Source organism: Excalfactoria chinensis, chromosome 8 (genome assembly GCF_039878825.1).
Source record: "Excalfactoria chinensis isolate bCotChi1 chromosome 8, bCotChi1.hap2, whole genome shotgun sequence".
NCBI lineage: Eukaryota > Metazoa > Chordata > Aves > Galliformes > Phasianidae > Excalfactoria > Excalfactoria chinensis.
In genome coordinates, this window is record NC_092832.1 from 4,232,171 (window position 1) to 4,245,300 (window position 13,130).

Below are 13,130 nucleotides of genomic sequence, written 5' to 3' on the forward strand. Positions count from 1 at the left end.
GTTATATATATAGAAATAAAGCTCTGAAAGTAAAACCTCCTATTTTATTATACTGGTCTGTGATGTCAGAGGCAGATGCTGGTGGTATGGCAGTAGAGCCTGAACCTACCAATGTTCTATTTCGTTGCTGTGTGACAGGTGGCAGCAGAGGAACACACTGACAAAATGGCGTCTGACACAGAAGCGTGTGTAAAGTGAGAGTGTATCAATCCACTGACAAATCAACAATTGCTGAACATTTATGGAGCTCAAACAGTGATCAAAGTGGTGGTTGGTGCGTTTCTGTAGTGGTGACAGTGGTGCAGATTTTGACAAGCACAGTGTGCAGGCTTCTGTTCATCACTGGTGACAAAGCCCAGCTAATGGCGATGATGTTGAAAAACATTCTGTGGCTGAGAATTAAGTAGCATTATTGTGCTCTTTGTATCTGCGGTAGTTTCCATAGAAATAAATATTAAGCATTACTTTTTAGAGCAACCAGTAAGGGACCTGAGTTTCTCAAGCACTTCTGTCACTGTACAGAAATCACTGCTAGAAGACACTTTTGGAGTCGAGTTCTATGATTGTACATAAATTTTCATGGCACAATTATTTCTGCAGAAGACAGTTAATCCATAAACCTCTATAACCTTTTGCCCATTTGCTATCAATGTTTAATATGCTGAAGAAAATAATCAAAGAATAGCACCACAATATTAAAGCCCTGAACATACCATTTTCGAATTTGCTCTTTGGGTGCGGTCCACTAAATGCCAGAAACTTTCCTGGTACGATCCAGTTGAAATCACCATTTTCTACTCGCTAGAAAATTACAAGAGAAAGGGAAAAAAAAGTATTTCAATATCTCTATAAACAAGGTAAAAAAAAAGAGTTTTTTATAACTACATTCTCAATGCATTGAAGAACTTACCGACTTATACCAATACTGGAAAAATGTATCTTTTAACCAAAGAATTTGGAAAAAAAACATTTTCCCTGTAAGGCGCTGGGAAGTGGGCACTAAAAGCACAATTCAAGGCCAACAAATTAAGAGAAGAAACATCCTGCAAAAGCAATTATATTTTCTCTGTAGATAGTGAAATTTACACTTAATTGTAGCTCTGGTGAGTTAGCAACCATAGAAGCAATGGAAAAATCGTAAGACAAAGAAAAAAAAAATAATCAAAATCAGATTTAATATCTCATTGTAAAAACAAATCTCACTTTTCAATGACAAATTCAGAAAAGTTCTGTGAATTGTTTTATTGCCCAAACCTGAAAATGCTTTTTTTTCCCCCCCCGTTAAGAGCATTCATGCCTCATATGGCCGTGCAATTATTCTTAGCATCATTTATAAGGACACAGCACTCAGTTCAACTGCTTTATGAAGCTTGTGTTTTTAGTTAACAGTCCGTCAAAACATTTTAATGAGTGAAGGATTCTGATAATGGACATTACTGTAACCAATTCACCCACTGCACACTTCACTAACCCCATTAGGCTTGCTCCAAATGTCCTCACATAGTGAAAACTCCTGTAAGATAACAAGCTTGCATAAGGACTAGAGAACTTTGTGCCAAGTCAGGGCTGCTATCCATAGGAAGCAAATTTGTATTCCAGACTGCAATCTCAATATTGTAGCCCTCTACTCTCTTTAGTAATTTCTGAAAACAAATCTGAATTATTTTTTATAGTTGCGCTTATGACTTAAATAGTTCTTCATAGTTACGCAGGCTTTTGTGGACAATTTAAATCTTAACTACTCGGAACTACTTATGCATTCAGCACTACATGCAAATATTACTATAGAAAATTACAAACTTAACTTTTTTTATCAAGGCTAACAAAAGGGGAATGAACTGACTTGATAGTGTAATAATGGAAAAACTTTAGAGTTCATCTTTGTAAAGAAATGAAATTTCCTTTAGCCTGCTCCCTTTAAGTCTTAAGGCAACGTTTCTCCACACAACTACATTTGAAGTGATAACAGCAGAACTCCGGAGTACTTACATCTTTTAGAAACTCAGCACATTATACACGTAAACCTACAAAGCTGACCATCACACTGCCACGCGTACAACAGCATAAGACATACAAAGAATAGGCAAAAAAAATATAAAGAAGACTCCTATGTTCTCACTTGGAACTCAGACAAAGAGAAGGATTCATTCACACATACATACAATTCAGAGTAATATAAATTAACATTAAGAATTGAACAATATAATGGGACAACTTTGTATATGGCTTTGGTCAATTGTTTTGGTTTTTTATTTTGGGCAGCTCAACATATACCATACCATACACACGTACATATATACACACACACACACACACACACAATCTAACAGTTTCTACACGTTTTTACTTTTATAACAAACATTTTGTCATAAACAGATCAAGCAGGAATCAGCAATTTCATACTTAGGTTTAACTAAGTGGTTCAACAAAGGCCATTCTAATTTCTCAATCAACACGGAACTCTACAGTATATAGAAACCCTTCTACAAATACCTTAAGCTTTGTGAATAGCTTTACATTAAAGGCACCTATTGCATTTGCCAACTACAGCATATGCACATGTTGTAAGCTGAGCTTTCCCACCATTTAGTTCTCTCCTGGTTTTACCCTCTGACCTGAGTGTTTATGAAATATTTCCTACAGCTTAGATATACATGTACTAAACATGTATGTACAATAAATTAACGATGGACTCTGAGAATTTAATACATACTCAAACATTTAGCTCATCTTTAGCCTATACATCTTCCTCATTGACTAGTACAGTAGCACGAGCTTCAGGCAACTCCACAAACAAGTTCTGGTACAACCACATTGCTGGCACCCATTTCCTTAAAAATGCTCACCCTTCTTTTGAAGTGTGGCAAATAAGAGCCAAAAAGATCATGCAGGTATTCTGGACCACATGAATACAAACTTTGAGCCTCAGACTTCCAGCTCATAGGTGCAGCAAGGGTATATTTCAAGTGTTCTCTGCAGTAATATTGCTTTAAAAGCACTGCTACTTGAAGATAGAGGTAGAAAGAGCTCAAACAGTTGATGTTTGCATAAGTTAAGGAACAAAGTCCTAGTGGCATCTAGAGCATCTGTTCTTCACTTGTCTCACAAATGGCAGAATAATCATGATCATATCTGCACTTTGCAACTTCACTAGGTAAATACTTTAGATGTATTCTAACTAATCAAATGTACTGCTATATAATGAAATAAAGCTCAAGCCCAATCGACGTGGTTATTAAAAAAAAAAGCATAACACGTGGAACTAGCAGCATCTCAAGAAGCTGCCCTGCAGGTACTGAAAGAAAATGGACTCTGTGCATCAGCTAACAGGCTCTGTGTTGCATCCTGAGGGAAGGGTGAGAAAGCATGAACACAGCCTCAGGAAAAGGTTTCCCAGGAAAGCTATGAAAACACAGTATTTTGTGATGTTACAGTGCAGCACATTGTAATGATACCCATCTTCCTTATTGTTCACAGACAGAACGGCTTTAGTATCTGCCAACATTAAGGCTTTCATTGGATATCTAGCCAACAGAACAATGGTGTGCTTTCACATACTTACCAAACATACAAAGACTACGTTTTACTTGAATAAAAATGTTTTCCCAATGCATTTTAAAGTTGTGGGGTACTACGTATACTAAATTCTTCCAGGCAGACCAGATGCATTAAAGGTACAAACCTCATAGTGTTCATATTCATCCACATCAAAAGTCTTAAAGTCAAAAAATCCATGCTGTAAGGCCTAAAAGGCAACAAGGAGTCAGTTCATTCTTAAATATGGTTTAAAATCTCATTTTACAGTTCTGTTCTTGAGAATCAAAACCAAACCGCTAAACATTTGTGCTTTTGGCTCGCTCAAGTCTTTACATTAAGACAACATTAAATTTTGCACATAGCAACACAGACAACAAAAAACTAACAACATCCAAAAACATCAGGTTCATCATTTCTCCTTCAAAGGCGTTATGATGAACACACATTTGTTGCACATCACTGAAATCTTCAAGTCTTTCCACCTGACTACATGTTTTCCCCTGTAAGGCAGATGACAAATTAAGAAGCAATTCTTTTTTTTTTGTCATATTCTCATTCAGTAACTTCTATGCTGAGTATGTTTTTGGGTATTTTGGACATATCCAAAAATAAAAAAGATTAAATTATAGAGTTGTGGTTTTTTGTGTTAAGTTCACTGTGATACTCTGATTATATCACCAGAACTCCCAGGCATAAAGCCTTACAGACAGCAGTACGAAGGATAACCTGAACTTTGTGATTTGTGGACGTTATTTCTCCCAACACATTCCAAGGATAGAATGAAGTTAACAACACTATAATAGACATGATCTATTAATAGGGTTGAATAAACTGTTTAGTATTCAATTACTATTAATTTTACTTTATTTACTTTGCTATTAATAAATATATCAGTTTCATACCAGCAGTTTGTATATAATGCCATATTAAGACAATGTTAGGAATTAAGAATTCATAGCATAAGTTTCTAAGAATCGCTGGGATACATTTCAGTGGCTTGTGTCTGTATGGAATCTGACACATCCTGAAAAGTATAGATATTAAAAAGCATTCTAGGATTACGGTGTCTTAAAAACATACCACATTTCTGTTCAGCATATTTGTCGCTATTTGCTACACATAAAAAACTTCCTTTTTGTTAAGGCAAAACCAAAATAGCTTCTCTAACAGACAATTATCTCTCGTGATACTGAGAGGTTTCTCCAAACAGCAGATCTAGAAAAGTGTCATTTCATTTAGCATGGCTGCACTCCAGAGTCAGTAAATCCCTTGAAATATATGTATATATAAACATGAAATTTACCCAGTTATATTAAAAATTACTTTAGACTACGCCATACAGTTTCTGCTCCAAATGTATTTACTTCCTGGAGGTGAACTGGACAAAGATTCCATGATAAATTTCATGGAAACAAAAGAAGGAAAACTAATCCTCGAAGTCTTCTTGACGTGTTTGTTGCAGATACATTATACTGACTGCTCCTGAATGCTTCACAAAGCATCAGGATCTGTAGAATGCCACACAAATTAGAGTCTTACCGCTAACTGACAGCTCCTTTCCCACCCCCAGAGAACTAAAAATATTAAGCTTTATCTGTCCTTTTTTCAGTTTTTAAGAGACACTTGTTTTGTCATTCTTTTAAGAATTACAAATCGTCTATAAAATATCAGTACAGAACCATTTATATAACGTGTTCTTCTCACCAAGATCACCAGGAATTCAGGTGAACAGGAAGTGCTCTTTGCTTACAGTATGAAGTATATAGCGTAGCATAAGGTTACCAATTAAAATGTAAAAGAACTTTCCCTTCCAAAGCAGCACTAGATTCATTTTACCCAGGATCACAACCACAAACATAGCACAGAAACACAGAATGGCCCAGGTTGGAAGGGACCTCAAGGTTCATGAAGCTCCAACCGCCATGCTAGAGGCAGGGCCACCGACCTCCACATTTAAAACTATATAAGTCTGCCCAGGGCCACATCCCCTTGTCCTGACAATTGAAATTTTAAAGTAGCAAATGATAAGTCACCAATTTCAATCATCCTTCTCTAATTTCCTTGATAGGTTTATGGTATGTACATCTGGTATCATATGTACTTTGAAACTACAGCAGAGGTTTAACAAGGCCAGAACCAAATGAAGCCAAGTACCTGCAAAAATGTATCACAAGTGCTCAGAAAACCTATGTGATAAACCTTCAGTTTATCCACTTATTTTACCAATGGTCATAAATAACTTCGTGCATTAGGTCTGCTAAATATCTGTAAACTCTACCCAGCCAGGCCCAGAATGATTGAACATCCTATTTAAGGTGAACTACACAACCTCTGAAAAGCCACGCTAACCAAGTAAAACATGACCCTGTGCACTTGTCACTACTCAGAGCTCTCAGTAACTCAGGCTTCATGAACAGAGTTTCTAAAGTATTTTTAAGTGCACTTTGCTGCTTGCTGGTTTTAGTTTTTTCTTTTAAAGTCAATTTAAACCTGTTTTTCTAAGGAAAAGAGTGCTTACCTTATTGATTCCCTGTAAGCAGTCCAAGATGGTGAGATTGTAGGTGCAGTTCCCAAATGAAGCATCCCTATAAATTTAACAAATTAATTTCATGTAAGTATCTTTTTTAACAACTCAGGAAAAGGTAGCACACAATAGAAAAACAATCAAATTATTCAGTGCTTTTGGAGAAGTACCCATTGAAGTTCATAGAATACATTGCTTACCAGCACGGATATATCCCAGTGTGAATACAGTTACGATGCTGCAAATTTTCAGTATGTTTTTACATGTCAGCTACCCACAGAAACTGAAAATAACAGCAATACACAAATTGGGATAATAAAGGGAAAAGTCCCCTTCAAACTTAACTTCCCATCAGTCTGCATTTTAACAAACTCTGCCTGGGCAAAACCAAACCAGCCTCTGAATAAATGCTTTACGATTTTGCTCTAAGCTACTTGATTGAGGATGTCAAGAAATGCAGTTTAACAGAACAAAAGTTCCGTGTTTCAGACGGATAAATCTTGAATCCATAATTCAGTCAAAATTTAATTCTGTCATTAGATACTTTTACTATTGAGACTAATTGCAATAAGTAACATGAAATTTATAGTATTGATATGGTCAAAAGTGCTTTAGAAGTATAATATTGTCACACATTATGAGCAAATAATAGAGAAGTCTCAAGCAAGCAAGGTGCATAGAAAATGCATACTTAAGCTTAATCTCAACAAGGTTATTAACTGAAAGAATTATCGCAATGATCATCATCACAACGTTTCAGAAAAGGAATTAACATTTTAGTAAATATTTAACATCCAAAATTAACGACAAGGTTTTTCAAGATGTAAAGCCATGAAGTATTTTGACTAAATTAAATGAGCAAAATAGATCTTAACCGAAAATAAGCTGAAAAGACGATTTTTTCACAGAGAGAAGATTAAGATTTTTTTTTGCCACAAGTTTTTCAGCAAAAAGAAAAAGAAACCAACCAGATCATTGGGACTCAGTGGGAACACACACAACAAAAACACTCAGAAGTTACTACAGGTCGATAAAAGGGATGGCAAACAAAAAGAAAACTTAAAGCAATGCAAACCCATAAAATTAAGTACTTAGAGAAATGTGAGTAGAAGATAAGACTGTAACCAATGCCCAATACTACGCCATTTTGCTAAAAGTTCAACAGCTACTGTTCAATATTCAAACTCTGTATCAACTAGACAACTCTGTGGAATAAACTGATGTTAATGCACTTCCACTATTCTGACCTCTGTCAAAAAAAGGTTTGTCTTGATTTAATTACCCGAGCATTTCAAATGAACTACTCAGTTAAAATGTCTTTTTGTTTATGTAGAGTTGCCTAATTTGTTTCCTGAACACCTTCAGGGACCATTGTCTACTACACCTCTGTGTACTAGACCACTACACCTCTGTGGGCAGCCTATTCCAGCACCTGACTGCTCTTCCAAAGAACAGTTGCCTGGGGTGATTGCAGCCAAAGAGCAGGAAATACTGGGCCCTATTAAAAACAGCACTAACGTTCGCAGAAGTCCTGTTAAAATATAATGATTCTCATACCACAATAATCCACGAAGCCAATTATATCATACTGGAGCCACTATTAGGCATTTAATTAAAGCATCTGTCACTGCCGTTAAAGTTCTAAAGCAGTAATTAATATTTTAGCTGCATAAAATGCAATAGATTTTCAGTGATCCATATTTTGTACAACAGTAAAACCAGATGGAAACGCTACCAGAGTTATGAGAAAGAGTACTTTAAATAAAACAAATTCTAACTTCAAAGAAATAATGCTTTACATGAAACTACAATTAACTGCATACACTGCTCCTACTTCAACCTGTTTTCAACTTTGCTCACCGTTCTGGGCAGCCCGGTTGGTGACCCTGCACATAACAGGGGGGTTGAAACTCAGATCATTGTGGTTCTTTTCAACCCAGGCCATTCTATCATGCTGTAAGTAACTGATGTGCACGATTACCTTTAGGGATAAGAGCCATTCTGAAGTTGCTGGGACTACTTATACACATGCAAAGACCTTGTGAAAGTTTTACTGATGGAAACAGAGGAATTTGGATTTACAGTGCTATATGTTCTTGTTTAACTCTGAAGCATCTGTTAAAACAGAAAAGACGACCTCATTTCTGATCAAACAACAGAAAAGAGCACATACAAACTTCTCCTGCAAGGTATTACAGTGTGGGAACTCCAATTTCTGTTGCTGATTCTGTACTTTGTTACAGTATTTTATTATTTTAAATGGCCAAATGCGTAACTACACTGATTTTCTAACAGTGTTTTACCAACTATTACCTGACAGCTCTATTTGGTTTCAAAATGAGAAACGCAGGAATATTTCTGACATATAGGCATAGCATGGATCTGAGCTGGTATTACAGAGCTGCAAATCCCACATCCGATTTCACAGTTACCAGAGCTGACCTCAATACTGCATAATGCTTTCTCTTTCATCAAATCTCCAAATGCCATCAATAAGAGAATAAATTGTTTTCCCAGAACTTGCAAATGAAGAAATGAGCGTAAAAAGACAGAAACTGAAGTGAAATTCATGTCATACCTCAAAACATAACACAACTAAGCTAAAATGTATGTTTTTCCCTTTTGTATTGGAAGTCAAAACAGTAGTTGGAAGTAGAAATATTTAGAACAGCTTCATGGTAGGAAGCTGCTATTTTTAATGGTTTAAAATTACGTTAGTGGCGTTTTCTTAAGCAGAAGCAATAGAGTACAAGGACTTCAACAGACTAGAGCATCCCCAAGTATCACCAAATCAGCCAAAAATAAGATGAAAGTTTCTCAAATGCAGCAATGCCTAAATCCTTCTGCATTATCTTTAGTTTTTCCATGGTAAAAATAAAAGCCTCCATACATCTTGCGAGAGGAGTATGCTGCCTTCTTTCCACCCCTGAACGATATTCACTGACGCCGTCTTCAGATGAAAAACCCAGCTGAAGACCTAAGCCGATTAAGGCCTTTTGAGGTCACCAAGCTCAATGAAAGTAGATCAAATTCACAGTGATATTTTCACGTAAACATGCCTCAGAGGAACCTGACAGTCCTGCAGAACTTCTACCTATTGAAAGCCGTCTGCTTTCCCCCCCCGAATAGAAGTCACTTGCCATATCAAATTAACAAGCCTGTTAAATAATCTAGCTGTAACACTCAGCCTTTGATCACTGCACACTGATAAAACTCTCACACTTGAGACTATTCCAACAGAGATAAGCTGTACTACACAAGTTATGTAACACCTAAGTGCCAGGCTGCAAAGTGTAAATTCAAGTCAGTAAGAACTGAATTCCACTCATTAATGTACCGAGTTATTTCCTTCCCAGGTCTTAGAATAAGACAACGTAGGGCACTCAGATATCAATGTTCATTTTTACATAGAAATCATTTTAGCTCTTTTTCAAGATGCCACCTATACAGGAATGCAAACTTCCTCATAGCATCAGATTGGTTCTTTTTGCACAGAATAGTCTGAAGCCAAGCAGATACAATACCTAATGTAGCAGCACACACTCATATGCTTCAAGTCTCTGTATCATGCTGTATTTTGCATTTGAGAGGCCACAAGTAACACAGGTGAAAAATCATCTGAGAAGTCTTGGAAAACCAGGAAGGAAACTTTCTTTCCCCTATTCCCAGCTAATATTGATTGCCCCGTTGCAAGACCTCACAAGATCTAAGTGTCCTTCTCTCAACTCCAGTAATTCTTAAGCTCCTTAGGCATCTATTCCAGCCTCTTCCTACAAATTTACTTCACAAATAACCCCAACCCCTGCCCCATACCATTCAGACTCCCTGTTTCTTACTTAGCCTCCTATCTTTTTTAAACTTAAGACATTTATCTTCTCACTCTTCTTTTTCCTCACCTCCTGTACAGCTAGATTAGAAAGCTTTCTTTCCCAGGATGATAAACTAAACCACACAGGTAATAGAATCTTCTGAGGCTCTAACCCAGTGCCAAACCTTGACACGGTACAAAACACCTTCAAAAGAAACTTAAGTGCTTTCCAGCCTGACACCGAATAAAACATTCAAGAATTCAAGACGTTTATTTATTCCAGCATATAGAAAAATTCTGCCCAAACTTCAGAGCTCCATATTCCTTCAGTAAACAGCAAAGTCCTGCTCAAGATTGCTTCCTTTCAATCCTCTCCTTTCCTGATCCCAGAGGAGCTAACTATTCTATTTTGGAAGAGAATCTTGTGAATTGTGACTCTGGCTCTGCGGTGAATGCTTGTCTGATACTTGCAATATTAATGACATACTAATACTACAGTCATGTTAATTTTCTTTATGAAGTTAAACAATTATTTAACATAATTGCTTTGTGTCACTGAAGTTGTTACTGTAGTTCTTAACTAGACCCACAAGAAAACAGAGCCCACTACTGTCACTGCCCTGTACCAGTCAAGCAGAAACAGCACTTTTATTATATTGCATCATCATAAGGGATTGGTTGCAAGATAAATGTATGTAGACTTTTTCTTGAACAAATAATGTTGCACGAACACGATTGCTCCTAAATTTTGTCTTATAATTCCAGGACTCGATAATTATGGTTCTTTTCTTTGTCAGTACTTTGTTTCTACATACCTTAATTTGTACTTTGACAAGGGAAGAAGAAGAGAAGGAACCTAAAGACATGGCAATTTACTATAATTTTGAACAATACATTTTTTAGAATAGGTGAACAAAATAAAGCTATTCTCAGGTAACACACGTCCTACACTACTGAAAAAGTTTCGCTTCCTACACTACTAATAAGTTTCGCCTTTCAATAAAGGTTTGAATAAATTAAGCTCAAGATTCTGTAAAAAACAGATTGCGTTAGTTATTAAAACTCTTACATGGAAAAAATGGTATTTGTTATTAATCTCCTATCTATGTTGAACAACTGAGACTGTGCTATTTGGTAGGAAAGAGAGAAATAGTTTTCTAGACTCGGCTTAAATGCTACCTCGTAGTCTCCAGAAGGAAGGCAAAAATCCCAGAGAAGTATTTCATTTGTTGCTTCTTCATGATAAAATAATATTTAAAAAACCAGCCAAAAGAATGGATGCTGTTTCTGCCCTCAGAATAACACTGCTTGCTCCAAAGAGCCATCTGCAACAATATTCCAGGAGTCAAACCCTTCTATAAGTGGAAATGGCCAATGCAATTAATTCAGATCAGGAGAAGATTCAAATTCAACAAGCCTAAAAAGGGTGAAGAAAACTATACGGTATTCTTAAATTTAGATCATAGCTCCTATATTTTATAGAGACTTTGGTGACATTAAAAAACAACAACAAAGAGTTATTTTTAAAAACGATCTTCAGTGAATTTTTAAGGTAATTTTATAATAATTGACAGATGTCAACAACTCAATAAACTTCCTGATCACTGCAGAGCTGTCAATGATCGGATGACTGCATCAACTCTCTGATGATAAAAGCAATCACTGATTCAACACCATTCTTTAAAATGAACTGTTTGATGGTTTAAGATTTTAGTTAAACTGGTCTTCATGCTTAAGGCTCCCAACACAGTAGTTCATATTGTATCTGGCTCCTGTAGAAACTAATGGAATGGAGACAATCAGATTATTCCTTCCTGCTATTAAACTTTTTTAGATAGTCATGACAGCCACAGCTTCTCAGATGCAGGTCTCAGTACCACCTCACTACAGAGAGCATAGAAAAAGTACTAGAAATGACCTACTGCTTGAAAACAACGGCAAAGCAACTTAACTTGACCTTCAGTACTCATTTTGTTACGCTGGGAAAATGCAGCAGGAAAAAAAACATGAAGTCCACATAAGTCTAGCAGGTTAGCTACTATGCAATATAGGAGATTAGAATTCCAAATAGCAAAGCACAACACATCATAAAGGTAAGTTTAGATTAGTTTAGATGAGCATGTTAACAGCTTGTTGTTTTTTTAAACCTGAAAGCTTGCAAAACTGGGAATATTGCTTAAAACTACGTCTGAACAGCTTATTTTTCCAACAGCAAAGCAAATTATTCTATCAGAAACAAAGAAAATTCTGTGCATTACTCATTTTATGCCGGTGTCAGACATTAAGCCATTTTCTAGGAAAGGAGAGGAATTTAGAAAAGAAAAGTATATTTAGCAAATTCCAAATATAAAAGTTAAGCCCGTTTTTTTTTATGCTCACATACCTAAATGGAATATATGGTGGATTAGATCCAGACAGAAGTGTCCTGTATGCTTCTTCCGGTGTTTTCCTCAAGTATATTACCTATAGGAGGGAGAAGAAGGGGTGAAGAGAAGTCAAAATAAAAGAGCCCAGAGCCCAAAGAGTCATTAACTATTTGTTACTATATACATGTGTCCCCCAAACCACTACAGTTTTCAGAAAGCATACCATACACCTTTACAACCATCCCCTGTGCTGTCTGCAGTCAGAAAGACATAGCCACACCATCTGAAAGCTTCAGAAACCAAGAGAAAGGGGGACTATTGTGGGTATCAGTTGTGTAATTGAATTGGGATGCAAAACAAACATCTATACTAGGAGGTCCCTGTCCAACTTCAGATGATTCAAAACAAGTATAGTATAACACAAGTATAGTCAGATTCAGCAAGCGAGCCTGTTATTCTGAGACTAGCTTATCATTACCATAGCATACTAAAGCAAGGCTCATTCCAGTATCACTAAACACTATTCGATCCACCGGCCCAACACCATAGAAAGCAATCACAAGACAAAATCACCTCATTGTATTTCAACTGCTGTTTGTACTGTACAATTGCTCATAACATAAACCCAATTTGAAAAACATACTATGTGCATTATTCATAAATAGATATGCAGTTTGGGGTGATACCTTGTATGCTGCAAATATGTTTTTAAAACTAAGTGATAAGATTTTCCTACACATTTCTCAGTAACTCACCTTACAAACAGCACCTGCTTTCACTCTGCATACTTAACTGTTGAATAGAAGGCATTACTAATTATGTTCTTAATGAAGACATACGCCCTGATCTAAACGTTTCGATAATCAAATTCTGACCTCAAGCACGTAGAAACAAA

The 13,130-nt window shown here is 36.4% G+C and overlaps 1 protein-coding gene across 4 annotated transcripts in view; it reads right to left on the reverse strand.

The window, feature by feature from the left end:
• Window positions 1-13,130, reverse strand: part of CDC14A (cell division cycle 14A) — a 46,733-nt gene that overhangs the window by 16,295 nt on the left and 17,308 nt on the right. For 3 of the 4 annotated variants that reach the window (XM_072342795.1, XM_072342798.1, XM_072342797.1), the window contains exons 5-8: window positions 12,253-12,332; window positions 6,056-6,122; window positions 3,683-3,745; window positions 714-801 (exon numbers count right to left, since the gene is read on the reverse strand). In XM_072342795.1, the coding sequence (XP_072198896.1) occupies window positions 714-801; window positions 3,683-3,745; window positions 6,056-6,122; window positions 12,253-12,332 (298 nt within the window). The remainder of the gene's footprint in view (window positions 1-713; window positions 802-3,682; window positions 3,746-6,055; window positions 6,123-12,252; window positions 12,333-13,130) is intronic. The other variant, XM_072342796.1, reaches the window with a different exon arrangement.